The 14,849-nt window shown below is 38.5% G+C and overlaps 1 protein-coding gene across 2 annotated transcripts in view; it reads right to left on the bottom strand.

Annotated features, from left to right (window-relative positions):
• ehbp1 (EH domain binding protein 1) overlaps positions 1-14,849 on the bottom strand; it is a 175,490-nt gene that overhangs the window by 134,873 nt on the left and 25,768 nt on the right. For both annotated transcript variants that reach the window (XM_085369657.1, XM_085369656.1), the window contains exon 5: positions 10,705-10,758. In XM_085369657.1, the coding sequence (XP_085225783.1) occupies positions 10,705-10,758 (54 nt within the window). The remainder of the gene's footprint in view (positions 1-10,704; positions 10,759-14,849) is intronic.

The following is a 14,849-nucleotide window of genomic DNA, read 5'->3' as shown; positions in this document are numbered from 1 at the left end:
TTTTTCTTCCCCGAGGCCCAGTCAGCGCTCACAAGCCACTGGCCTACGTAATGTGTTCCAGACAGAGACAGGGGAGGGGGGAGAGCAGTATACACACCATGGCTACGTGTACAATACAGAGAGGGGGTGTGTGTGTGTGTGTGTGTGTGTGTGTGTGTGTGTGTGTGTGTAAAAGTGATCGAGGTACATTTGTGTGTGTGTCTTTGTGTGTGTGTATAAAGGTGATAGAGGTACATTTGTGTGTGTGTACGTGATGGTTTTTTTTTCATCCGAACTGAGTGTGTCAGTATGTGACTGTGTTACTGTGTGAGTGGGCATATGTGGCGTGGAAAGGCCCTTAATGGAGTTGGATGTGGTCCACAATAGCCAGGACTTCACCTTAGAGAGAAAACACAGAATGAAGGGGACAAAAAGAGATGGAGAAGGTAGAAGGACGCAACAAGAATGTGATCAAAAGAGGTGAAATGTGATCGTAAACCATTGGTGAAAATCCCATCATATACACAGCATACAAATCAAATACGGATATGGACTCAATGCATTTAAGTTAAATTAATGTAAAAACACTACATCAGAAGTATTTCATACTACAGTTTGATTTATGTCTGCGTTCATACCTCAGTTTTTGAGGTTAGCGTTTCAGCTCTCTTCTCGGTTTTTTGGGCCACAGTTTCAGCTGTTGCCTCAGATTTTGGTCTACCAATTTCGCATCACGCCTCGCTTTTTGGGCTAAAAATTTATCTTTAGGACCCATTTAACATCATGCTTTTTGTACTATGATTTCAGTTTCTGTTTCAGATTTCAGCTCGTTTTGGTTTTTGGGCTACGTTCAAATCTCGATTTTTTTAGCTACGGTTTTGTTTCATGCCTCTGTTTTTGGGTCAGAATCATATCTCGGTTTCTGGGACACATTTTCAGCGTGTTTCATTATTTGGCCAGATTCACATCACAGCTTTTAGCCTACAGTTTCATCTCCTGTCTTGTTTTTGGGCCAAGTTCAGGTGGAAACTCCTGGGCTAGTTTCGATTTGTGCCACAGTTTTATGATCAGGATCATGTGTCGGTCTTTGAGCTACGGTTTTGGTTCGTGGCTTAGTTTTCCTTCAGAAAGGATACATCATAATAATATTTAAAAAATTAATTAATAAATTTAAAAAAAGATTTTTACCATTGGCCTAATCACTTGACTGAGACTGTAGGTTGAACTAAAAATAAACTCCATTATTGTGATGCATTACCAGTTCCTTTGCTACAGTATAATAATATTTAAAAATGCAGCTTTCATCAGACTACTATACTTAAACCAGTCAATAACAGCTCCACAGAGGCATCACATGGATATGGGTTAATGAAACTAGATGAAACTCACAGGTTTTGTTCTCAGTTAGGGATCTGCAACTAAGCAAAATTTGAATTTCCATGCAATTATGCCCTCCATTAATTTTAAATGCAGGATAATCAATATCGGGTTGTTTTGTTGAGGGTTGTTTTTTTGGGGGGGAAGGGCATAGTGTATTTTATTTTGTCTTTCCTTTACCGAGATCTAATTTAGCCTTTCCTTAAAACTCCAAACTCAGGTCAGGCCAAGATAAGAGGAGGAGAGACGTAGATTAAGAAAAGCAGTAAAACCAACTCAGCTGTTTGGAAACACTTTGGTTTTAAACAGTCAGGTGATAATAACAAATAAAACCCTGTTTGTTTTTTTTAACAACTGCATCGTGTTTTAAAAGTCAGTTTGTCGCATTAATTGGTCGTGATCAGAAAACAGCATAAGATATCAATATAACTGTGGTTAGACTTAGAAACCATAGCCTTGGTTTGAAAATTGTTACACACTTATAAATTAGATATTTTTCCTTTTCTGTAATAAGAGACATAATCAGCCTTACTGTCACATTTTAAAGATTTTAACTATTTAAAAAAAAAAAAAAGGAGGACAGGAAAAAGCTGCGAGTACATAAAGTGTCAATTTCAAATTCGATATTTAAAATGTGTGTACGTGCAGCAGACAGGCTGTCAAATGTTGTGAGTGCCGATTTGGAAGCGCCTTCCTGCCTGGGTGACATTGATGTAATGTGAGTGAAAAAGGTGAAGTATGAGTTGGAGGGAGGAAAGATGGGCCTTTGAGTGTGTATCACTGTATATTCAATGTATTCAGACATGATAGCTTCTCACATGAAATGCAATGGTGTGTGTGTGTGTGTGTGTGTGTGTGTGTGTGTGTGTGTGTGTGTGTGTGTGTGTTATTTAAATCCCTCCACAAAGCTTTGAAGATGAGGCAAGTTGGTCTCCCATCTCCAGCTTTGGCTGATATGCAAACGCAGAGAGAATACACACAGACATACATACACATATTAACCCCACCACCACCACCACCACCACACACACACACACACACACACACACAAAAGAGCCTGTCAGCACAATGCCTTCAAATATAGCCGTCCAATCTTTTGACTCTCAATTTGCCCACCTTTTTGATAATACGCGCCTGTTTGAAAAAGGGTGAAAGGCAAGGGTAGCATGCAATTTAGAGATACTACTGTGTAGCCATTTTCAGCCTTCCGCCTCTTTCCCTCTCTCTCTCCTTCTCCATCGCTTTCTCCTCTTTGCTCTCCCTCTCTCTCCATCTTTTGATTATGCGATTCGCCTTGGCAGACGAACAAATAGAGGAGAGAAAAAGGTAGTGTTTGACACTGCCATTTTCAATGACAAAATACAATCTAGCCAGGGCCAGTAATTCGACGGGGAGGGATTAGCCTAGCGCGAGGTTGGGCCCCCAGATTAAGACGAAGCCCGAGCGCGGGGATCTTGAATTTCATCATCTTCGGTGCTCGGGCACAATGCAGTATTCTTCCCCTTTTCTCCTCTGCCGTCTGATGAGGGGTCAGGAGAACTCACCTCTCCTCTTCTTCTGTTACTCCTCCTCTTCGGAGCAGCACTCACTACTGCATTCATTCATGTGTCCTTTACTTTACATTAGCTCAGATACCTGAAGGGTGTGGGTGGCTGGTGGGGGGGGACGCGAGTGCTCTTTACAGTCATGCACACGCAGGCAAAGTCAGAATGAAAATAACCTAAAATGTAATACGGATAATGTTGGATAAGGTTATACTTTTCATCACACATGCTTTGAAACAAACACACAGAAACGTGAAGGCTGCACAGACATCTAAAGACAAACATAGATGCAGGTGACAAAAACGGGTTATCCAGCAAATTTAATCATGAATGCCTGAAAAGGAGTTTGCTCATCTTAGGCTGGCCTGCCCTCTTGTGGTGAGAATGTTCAAATTAAAATGAACACTGAACATGGTTTATCAATCATTGCCTTTGCTTGCACATATCATGTAATTATTGTGTCTATATCTCTTTTAATCACTGACTAATATTAGCAGTGAGAATATATATATAATTTTTTTAAAGGAGCAATGGGTGCAAATCAGTAGCACTGGTGTACATCAATGAATGCAAATAAAGATCTCAGAACTGAGATACATTGGTTTGTAATAAATTAAAGCATATGTGAAACTGAAATTAGGATAAAGATGACATATTAAATGTTTAATCTGACAATGTAATTTATATTTTATTTACATATTTATTTAAATGAGTCAAAGACTTTGGGATGTGGCAACAAAAGACTGCCAAGGTTGGAATGGTTAAAACATTTTTTTTTAAGTAGCCATCCTAACATCTAATGAGTTTATTTAATAATATAATTGGGTTTAAAAAGAGCTCGTCAGACAAGTTCAGTCTTGTTGAAGTAAAGAAACAGTGACGGCTTCACTGCTCTGTGATAGACTGGATAAGAGAATAGTTCAACAATTTAAGAATAAAGTTTCTTAACTTTTAAGTGCAAAGAATTCTGGAATTTTATCATTTATACCATATGTTATTATTAAAAAGCTTCAGAAAATCCAGTCAAGTTCTTGAACCAATGTGAGAAATTTACATTCACATATAGTAATGACTCATTCTGTAATGAAGTCAATGCATTGGGTCAGACACCATGCAAAAGAGAGGAAAAAAAAGAGAACAACAACAACCACCCAATACTTTAAACACATGTAGGAATGCCCTTCTCTGGGCCCTAGCTCACTAAAGAAAGTCTGCCTGAACTTTCCACCCGTGTTGGGAAATCACCGATCCAAAAACTAATTTCAGCATCTCCATCCTCATAGATGCTCAGAGTTTTTCTAAATAATTTCTAAGGGACTTGTTTGAAGGCTCTTTTTTAGGCTTTATAGTTAGGAGAAACTCGGCCTCAGGATACCTTCACATGTGTGTGAAGGTGTAAGGTTGCCTTCTCCCTCCTCTCCCTCCATTCCTGCTGTCAGTAGACTTTGTCAGGCTTTGATCTTTCTATCATTAGTCAGGTATGCAGAGACACAGGCAAACCACCAACTTGTCTTTTTCTCTCCCCTTCTTGCTTTTTCTTTTCTTGTGCTCTCCCACGCTCTACCTAGAGAAAACCTGCTGACCTGCTTGTCTTCTCTACTCTCTGTCAAAGATAGAAAGGTAGAGCAGCGTCGTTTCTTTGAGCTTGACGAGTACAGAAAGTGACAGTTTCTGTGCTCTCTGCCAGCTCTATTTTTCCACATTCTTTAAGAACAGGGTGGAAGAGTCTCGGTGTCCATCCCTGTTGGTCACTAGCAGTGCATGTCTCCCTAAAGTCACACATTGGAATATTTGGAAGTTGGTTTAAGAGAGCACTTCTTAAAGATGTGTTTACTCGTGTCATGAAGTCTAACAGCTGTTTTTACAACAAAGAAAATTGGTACAGTTAATTTTGTTGTTGTTGATTTGTTACTTCAAACAGCTAACCCTTTAATATAACAGCACACATAATAAATCTGCTAATTAAAAAACAACAAACAAAACAGTCCATTAAAAACTAACTTTTGAATTGTTTTACTGTAATATACTTAAAAATTTCTGCACGTAGAAATGCAGGCTGACCATTCGTTAGGATAAAATAAAAAAAAATTTAAAAAAAAGGCTTGCATAAGAGAGGAAATACCCGTCTCTGGTGATATTCCAAGCTGAAATTCTTGGAAACAGAACTATTTGAATACTTTCACAGCTCCTGATTAAATATGTTGCAGTATCCTTGTCCTTTAACTAAAGGACCAGAATACGTACCTGTGACCATACAGAAGTACTCGAGTAAAACCAATCTCACATAATTGTATTCACACCAACTGTTCATCGAAAAATCTTTAAAAAAACAAAAGACTTGAGTTTGGTACCTCTCTCACATCTAAAGTCAATATGTGAGAGGTTTAAGTGATAAACTGATATATTCTGCAAAGACTAGGGATCTTTTAGGGTCACTGGTTGCATGACTACAACTGGATTCCTTTTTATATCATTTCCTATCATGCTTTGTGTGGAAATTTACAAGGAGAAAAACTTGCTGAACGGGGGAGCAGAAACAGTGGGGGCTTTTAGCTACAGCTGCTCTTTGTGTGTGCAATGATTTGTTCTGTGAAAACAGAAAAAAGATGAAAAGAGCAGAAGATGGACATAAGTGAATGAAGAAAGAGCACCTAGTGATTGTTGGCGTTGCTCACATGATTGAATGTCAGGATTTGCATAAAACCTGCTTGGTTTTACTGAGGAAAAAATAAAATAAATAATAGGGCTGAACGATTATGGAAAATAATCTAATTGCGATTTTTTGCCCCAATATTGCAATTGCGATGCAATATGCGATTATTTTTTAAGGTATTTGTCTTCTGTATTATTAAACAAAGACAAGCAATACATCATATAGTATGGCCAATACTATATTACATTAATTTTAAACTGTTCTTTCCTGGAAGACAGACCTCTGTTATGATGACATGAGGTGATGCATGAATTGATGACTGACATTTTTATTTAACTTCTTCAATCACAACAGTATATTTGAACATACACAATAGTTTATTTTTAGCTTACAAACATCTGAGCATAAAGTGCTGACAAGGAACCCTGGTGTAAACATTAAAATGAAAGTCAGTACAATGTGCAGATTGCAGAAATATACATAAAAAAAATCAGTGGCTTTACCACACTCAGTTTTTCGACATCTGTGAACTACTAGACAGTCATTCAATTAAAAAATAATATTAAATAAATAAAACTAATAAATAAAAAATACACACATCTTACTGATCTCTGCAGTCAGTAACATTACACATAAAGTGCAAACATAATAGCAATTGTATAAACACACACACAAACACGCCTTTAAAATTTAAAGGCGTGAAATTGGACGGTCTAGCCTTCTGATTAGCGTCACCGCTGTCTCGGTGGAGTTTAATAAACTCGGCCGTCTGCTTCTTGCTATCTAAAATATAACCAGACACTGGTGTAAATTCTCGACTGTCTCATACTTCTGTTTAATAAGTTTTCTGTTTGACGTTTAGTCAGCTGTGTGAAAACCAAGGAGGAACCCACCCGGGGGATTAATAAAGTTTTATTTTATCTAATCTAATAACTTTAATCTCAGCCAAACCGATTTACTCACGAACAAACAAAACACTGAAAAAAGCCCAACAATAACATTTTTAGGTTGTCTAAGTGACTTATATATTACGTTTAACCCGAGCAGCGAAACTCCGCGGTGATCTGAAAATGATGTGCCGGGAGTTGTGCCGTTCTCGGCCGCATCAGTAACCCTCGAGCTCCCGGCTAGCTGTCGAGCTGGTGGGTAGCAGACGCCTCTGAAAACGTCGAAGCACTTTTGCAAATATGGGATATCTTGATAAACCGAGCAGATATTTGATGTTTACACAACTACTTTCTCGCCTGAAAATATGTTAAAAGTTTATTTTGTGACCCAGAAAGATTAGTATGAGTAATTTTAAAACTTAGTAGCGGCCGCCATTGCTGGAAACTGGAGTTTGGCTGGGCCGCGCTATGAATTCTGGGATATGGTAGTAATTTGGACAGCCTTATAATCGCAGTATAATCGCAGCCTTTGCGGTTAGAAAATTGCACTTGATCATGTCGCGATATTATCGCAAATGCGATATATCGTTCAGCCCTAATAAATAAGTAGTACAGGTATACACAACTCCAGGCAAGGTTTTCTTTATCATTTGGATAACCAGAGGCATATCCTTGAAATTTCACTTCTTGTTTTAATAATTGCATATCTCAGAGTTTAAATTTATATTTAAACATCTTTACATAGAAAGGGGAGTTTCCCTGCTCCAGCACACAAATCAAAGTGGGCTGTATGTTAAGGTTGGGCAATTGGACGAATGTTGAACTTTTCACTGGTCGTTTTTACAAGAGCGATTTATTTACCTATTTATTTATTTGCCCATGAGTAAGTTTGCTAATAATGTTGGTTGAAGCTAAGAGAAGCAGTCAACAGGAATTTATTTATTTATTTGTTTTTAAAGGGCTGTTTTAACGTCACCCTCTTCCAGCTGTGTGCAAATGCACCCTCAGAGTGTGCGCCCAAATGTAGCAGCGATTCATTTACTCAAACTCATAACATAATGAAAGAAAAAGGGCTAGGGTAGCCTATGTTAAAACAAACAATAACATTTTATTTAAATTAAAAAAACAAAACAAAAACACAATGCTGGGGAGGGAAACAAAGAGAAACTGGCTTCTTTTTTCCACTATACCCGTGTTTACAGGCCGTTCCACTGTTTATCAGTCTCACTGTGCACTGTGTCCACCAGGGGCTGTCCTTTCCATGTTATGCTGCTGGTGAAAAGCTTTTCCAGAGCTTGTTGATGGAGCTGCAGACGCTGGTGGTAGCCTGGCATACTCAGTGGGTTGGTGGACACGTATTTGCTCATTCAAGTTAGTTGCGCGAGTCCTTTGCTGGCACTATACGTCTGGATAGGCAGCACATCCCTTGGGTTACATCCTCAGGTTTACCTCTTTCATCCGGTTTAAAGCCAAAGAAATCCCCCATTGGCGACTTTGTATTTTCTTTTGGCAAATAGTTCCTCCATGTTTGGACTTATTCTGTGTTCTAAAAGCAGTCTGTGCATGTATAAATTGCTCCGCCCATCAAAAAGTCACCTCCACGAATATATCGCCTATCGTCATTTATTGGACTGATGAATGTCGGTCGGAAAAATGTTTACATATTGCCCAGCTGTACTGTATGTGGCCCATAATGTGAAATGAATTTGACATCCCTGTTTTAAAGTGATTTTTTTCATGAGATTCCTGGTTAATTTTGGAGGTGTGCAGGTTTTTATCTTCTAGTTTTTAATCCTAGATAAAAAAAAGAAAAGAAAAAGAAAAACAGTGAAAAATGCTTTCTCCACAGTCCTGGTGGTTTTCCTTTGGTGGAGCGATACCTTATGAGGACAAAGATGGTGAATTCTGCTTTGTTTTTCTAAATTGAGTGGAAGGATTTAATGCCTATGAGTAAAAAAGGCCACAGTGCAATAGAGGACCTGATTTTTATCCATGTCTACATTTTAAAACTACTTGCCGGTCTACACAATGAGGTGAAATCGTGCTTACTACCATGTTCTGGGGTTTCATTTAATTATGAGAAAAGCAACAGTTGATTAACTAACCACAGGGTGGCGACTGCCCTGAAAGTTTCCCCTTATGTGTACCTTGAACCGGAATTAGTGCTGAGCTTTAGCCATAATGTGGGACAACAGTTCCAGTAGCAGAGAAGGCCTATTTCAGTGGCAAAATTTGTATTTTTATTGTCACATTTACATTAGCTTGCACTACTAATAAAGTTTGTGAATAAAAATGCTACTTGGTATGACTCTACAATAAGATGGTAAGAAAACAAAGACAATACTTTCTATTTTTTAGTTTGATGCATTTATTACTTTTAGGCTGAACTTCTGTCATTTGTTTTTAATCAGGATGTCCTAACAAAAACTGCCTGAAAAGCTGTCCGTTTTAACTAAAAATGCTAGAAAGAGGGAGCATATTCTTCTCCTATCTCCACCTGATCCTAGGGCTGGATCAGGTGACCCTGAATCCTCCCTTAGTTATGATGCGATAGGTCTAGGCTGCTGGGCACTTCCCATGATGCACTGAGTGCTCTCCTCTGTGTTTATACACCACTCTGCATTTAATCATTAGTTATTATTAATCTCTGGCTGCCCCTCCGTAATCCTGGTTCTGCTGGAGGTTTTTCCTGTTAAAAGGAAGGTTTTCCTGGAGGAACACCTGGAGGTTTTCCTTCCCACTGTTGCCAACGTGCTTGCTCATAACGGGTCATATGATTGTAGGGGTTTTCTTTCTGTATCATTTACCTTACAATATAAAGTTCCCTGAGACAACTCCTGTTGTAATTTGGCACTATATAAATAAGACTGAACTGAAATTTAAAATGCAGTTCAACATGTGTGCAAGATTGATGGACACCACGTCACAAACCTGCCACAAGTTACCATGAAAAAAGCAAATAAAAGTTTCCAGTTCTTCCTGGCCACCTCCACTTCTCTTCACCAGTTTGCTTCAATTCTCTACTTTGCTGTCTCAGTTTCTTCCTGCTCTCACAAACCTCTACAATACAAGAAATTCTCTCCATCCATGTTATTTTATCATGTTTTGGTTCTTCTTGCCAATTTTTGTTTTAGTTTTTTTAACTAAAAATTGTTTTTTGAGGCTTTTTTCAAAAATTGTGTCTGCCAAACCACACTCAGCAGTTTACAGTTTCTTTCTTTTTTTGGAAATATGAATTAGTTGGTGCAACAATCTAGGCAGAGCAAAACCATATCACTTAAAGTGTAAATGTATATCCTTAAATAAAAGTATATAATGAAAATGGTAGGTCTAAAAGAGCTTAAATGTAACATTTTAAAAGGTTACAGGTTAACAATGATGCCGTCTTTGACTCACTGGCTGGTTAAATTTTAATGTTTGAAACAACTCAGTTGTGACTGTGGAAATGGAAAGAGGCTGAATAAAGTATCGTTCCGTGAAGAGGGCTTTTATTTTTCCACTGTCATGGGACAGTGAATATGGTGCACAACATCTGAAGCTGTGTCACCTAAAGAAAAAAGGCTTCCCCACTATCACTTTCTCGCCTCAGTCAATTTTCCATGACAGCCCAAGCATGACTACTAGAGAGCAAGCAACTGTCCTTCCTTGGATAAAGTTTCAGTTTTCACTTGTTTCTGCTGACTTATACAGCAGTCTGACTAACATGGCATGAGCACATTACGGAAAAGCAGTTGCTGTAATATAAATTGATGGGAACTCCTAAAAACATTTGCGTTAATAAAGTAACAATTGAATTTTACAAGCACATGTATTTTACATGCACATGGTTTGTGGCGTCAAAAAGACAAGTGTAAAAAGTACTCTACTATTACTTGAGAAAAACAGTCTGTTACTACAATAAAAACAAATATATCCTTGTAAAACATGTACATGAATATTATTCAAGCCATTTAATCCGAGATACTCAGATTATGTAATGACATAAACTGACCACATGGTGGCACAATCTGCACATGAAATGCAAAGACCGTGTCCCTAGAAGACTCCTGAGAATACTGAAAGCTGGTAAATCATCCCTGTCTTGTTTAACATCTAATCCCCAAGTTCCTCTATATGACATTTCAGATGAGTTTGAGCACTTCACACAATTATAGGCTGCGCTCTTTTCCAACCATCAGGTTAGACAGAAAATATGGATATGTAACAACAACAAAAGCATCGTTAACCATGTTAATGAAGAAGCATGTGTACATTTAGTACTCACATTTTCAATGACAAACGTCCATTCTTTGTCCTCAAACTCCTCTGCGTGGGGGTCCTACAAACAAGACAACAGTTATTTAATTAAATTCTAATTTTCACTTTGGCCGTGTGCCAACAGACAGAAAACTGAGTGAGCTCAACAGCTTCCAACCCACTATCATCTCTATTCACCTCATGACCCAGTTTTTATGTTCCATTTCCCCTTATAAATTGTTTGCATTACTGAGGTGACTTTCAATTACACAAGGTTGGGCTACTGAATCCACAGATGGAAACATTAAAATGCAGAAAATTTCTGTGTACTTTAAGCATCTCTGTGTTGCCTCTCTTCCCATCTTCCTGCCTGTTTAAAATCGACATAATGAAAGAAGAGAGGAACGGAGGCAGGAAGCAGCCCGGCCTTACTGTGCTGCGGTGGGTGACCTTCACTGCCCTCCAGTACTCTCTTAAGCACATGCACAGTACACACAAACACAAGACAGAGCTGGACACAGTACAAAGAGAGAAAGCACAGCTGCATGTCAAGTGGTAAACACTAAAAACTGGGCCCATTGAAACCAGATGGTTGGATGCAGGTTAAACCAGTACAATCACTTCAGGTGCTAAAGCATCTGCACATATATTATGCCAGTATTTGGACTGTGGGAGTCAAATTGCAGAACAGGTGATATGATAGGTTGGATTTCAGAGATGCATTAAACCCTGGTTGCAATGGGCATTTCAAGGATGGTCAGCTGACATACGTCGACACCAGGGGGCAAGCCCCAGACTAAAAACACACTTATGACTTATGGGGCACAGCTCAGGTTTAGTCTCTACACCTTTACTAAAGTATTAATGCAAACAATGGCCAGATTTAAATAATAATAGTGATATAAAAGCTTTAAAGCTGATCCACCCAACAAACATAGGACAGATTTTAAACCAGACTTCATTTAAAAGGTAGAGGAGGAGTTTCTCTAGTGAGGACAAACACAAATGTACAGTCTAGGGCTGGGCGATATGACCCAAAATTCATATCTCGATATTTTTTAGCTGGATGGCGATATAAGATATATATCTCGATTTTTTTTTTTTTTTTAAAAGCCATAAGTTAAGAACAAAAAGAGAGTTCTTAGTCACACTGTGTCCCAGATGTCACACGGGCACTTTTATTTACATACAGCGTAGATGTACATGAAGAAATTACTTAAAAATAAATTATCAGCATTTATTAAATAATCATGGTCCATAAATAAAAGAAAACAATGTTGTTTTTGTGCATAACAAAAAGCTCACAATTGTGCAGTCAAAATGTAAACTAATAGACGCTGAGCATAATAACAAAGAGACAGATTTCACAGCTGCACCACGTCTCTGAACAGGTGCCATTTGTGGTCCTTATACACACACAGTACGGTAATATTACGTTGAAGCACAGTACGTATCACTCCGCGAGGCTCCTCCCCGGTAGCCGTAATCCTCCGACAATCCATCAAGCAGTGCAGCTCCGTAGCTTAGCAAAGTCATATTAAAACATTTTTGGACAGATTGATGAGCGCTGTGTACCACATAAAATCGGTTCGCGGTCAGTAAGCACAACCAGAATTCATACATAAGGCGCACTGTCGAGTTTTGAGAAAATGAAAGGATTTTAGGCCGTGCAGCTCCTCCGGGCTGCATGTCGTTAGCGCGGTTAGCTCGTTAGCGTGGTTAGCTCGCTAACACGTTGACGCCGTCCAGCCCCACGCACGGGACGATCCGCGGTAACTCGCTAACGGAGATTTTCCGCTTTCATCTTGTCATTGCCTGCAGGTGAAGCTATGGGGGAGGGGGAGTTGTGTTCAGTGAAGGAGAGGCGAGGCGAGGCCAAGTAACGTTGCGTAGAGACAAAAGTGGACGAAAGAGAGGCAAACCTGCGGCCCCACAAGTATAATTATAACATAACATAGGCTATATCGATATAAACGATATTGTCACATCTTATATCTCGTATGAAAATATATCGATATTTTAAAAAAACCTCGATATATCGCCCAGCCCTAGTACAGTCTGCTGTTTGTTGCAGCCTCTGTGTGTAATACACGAGCTCTGATTGCCTTTTTGTCTGGCTGAGCTCAGGACACACTCCCAGAAATCAATATTCCTGCAGTCTAGTGTAACAATCAGACAACGCCCACACACAAACACAGAAAATAACACAGCCTTCTCACATAACCCCCCCCCCCCCCCCAACTGTAAACTTGCTGTTATTTCACATCCCACATAAACTGCTTTTAAGCACCAGCAGAGTGAGGCGTTATCAGCTGTTTTAGTGCTGCTGGTAAACAGAAGCTGCAGATCACACACAGCATGCACCTTCTTCTGTGACATATCGTTTTCATTAACAAATTCCAACATTAGTGACAAGGATTTTATTATTTTGTTAAATATTTTTAAAATACGAACAGGAAAATGCTTGTCCTTTCCAATAATTCAGAACCGAACAACTCTTGTGGTACTCTCAGTGAGATTTGTTTTCAGATACTTTAAAATAAAATTAAAAAAATAAAATGTCACAAGTCAAATCCAGCTACCGGTAATTTAAAACTCAATAGGGTAAAAACAATAACTGCCCACTTTTATTATGCACATTATCTCTGGTAGGATTGATCTGTCTGCATAATGAGCAGCCAGAGCACTGCTTACTTCAGTTAATATTTAATCTCATGATTTTTTTTTACTATATACAAAGTTCAGCTAAGGCTGTCTGGTAGTGTACATCCCCCCGAGGCTACAATAATGCAGGGCTCAGCTAGTTCAGCTAGCTTGAGGCCAGAAAACACTTTGACAGGATCTTAAAATCATGGTTACGTTTCCCCTCACTTTCAGTTACCACAATTCAGAAAAAAAAAATCAGAAGTGTAAGTTATTAGATACTTGAATTGCCCAAGTGTTACACTTGGGCAATTCAAGAGACAGGATTTTTGAAAAAGTACTGTAAAATCGGGGCACAAACCTAGTCTCATTTAAAAACATATGTGTAAAAACTGGTGCAGTTTCCTATAACACAGGTAAAATGACCCAGGTAACGTTAAAAGCCCTTTATAACATTTAGGCGTTATAGGACCAGAGAGGTGACCTGAACTCTCAAATCTACAGAACTGTAGGCTAGGGATGTGCATGACTATCCAAGCAGAGGACTGAATGTCCCTGCTGACAGGTACCACCAGAAATATAATAATTGAAACTAAGCTCATATTTTATTGTTATACAACATCAATTAATTATTTCTGTAACCAAGAAAGGTTACCAGAGCAACTCTGCATGCAGCTTTTGACCTGCAATTGACCAGGAAAGTATTTGCCAGTAATATAACTACTGCAGATTAGGGTGTTAATGCATTTTCAAAGGGTCTGATTCTGTCTGGGGTTTTACTGTAGACAGTATTTCCAGCATGAGCTTTATGCTACACGCACAGAAAACTGAAAAGCTGTGAAAAATAATAAAGTCAAGAATCTAAAGAGAATCAGGCCCTGCATCTTTTTCCCCCCCTAACGACTCTGTGAGATCTTTAATACAACTATAAATATTCACAACGTTTCCCTTTCACTCAGTGTAAAGCAGTTGAAATACAGTATAAAAATGTTCTCATTTAATGCACTATCCATTTATAAAATGGATGACACTCAGTCTGAGATGTCTTAAGGAATATGAGCACCATTTCAACTTTAAGTCTCAGTTTTTCAACATTATAAAGAAAGGCTGCTTTACTAAATCAAATAAACCTCTCAGCACAGCTACTTTACTTTCCTCTTAAAGAAATAAATCTGTATTGTTAGATAAAACATTATTGGCAGCTCATTACTCTGAGTCTGACAATTTAATTAAAAAAATGAAATGTATTGTTAATCCACTGGAAAATCTTTTTGTCGACAGACAGGAAATTTTGTTTAATTGTTCATCTATGGGGGACCTATAAGTACCACTTCTTCCCACTAATTTTCAAGCACCTGTTGTACTAGAAGACAATATTTTCCTTCCTCTATATATGCTCCATCTTGTATGTATGTACACATATGCACAAAATAAATGATCAATTAATCAATCTAATTTTTTTTAAATATTCATGCAACATCCAAAACCTTGTCTGGTGTCTTTTTTAGTAAGAATGGTGTCAAAGTGACA

This window comes from Diplotaxodon limnothrissa, linkage group LG13 (genome assembly GCF_057381915.1).
Source record: "Diplotaxodon limnothrissa isolate DT_005_m linkage group LG13, D_limnothrissa_male_GT1.1, whole genome shotgun sequence".
Lineage (NCBI taxonomy): Eukaryota > Metazoa > Chordata > Actinopteri > Cichliformes > Cichlidae > Diplotaxodon > Diplotaxodon limnothrissa.
The sequence above is the reverse complement of the archived record's forward strand: the minus strand, read 5'-3'. Positions and strand labels throughout refer to the sequence as shown.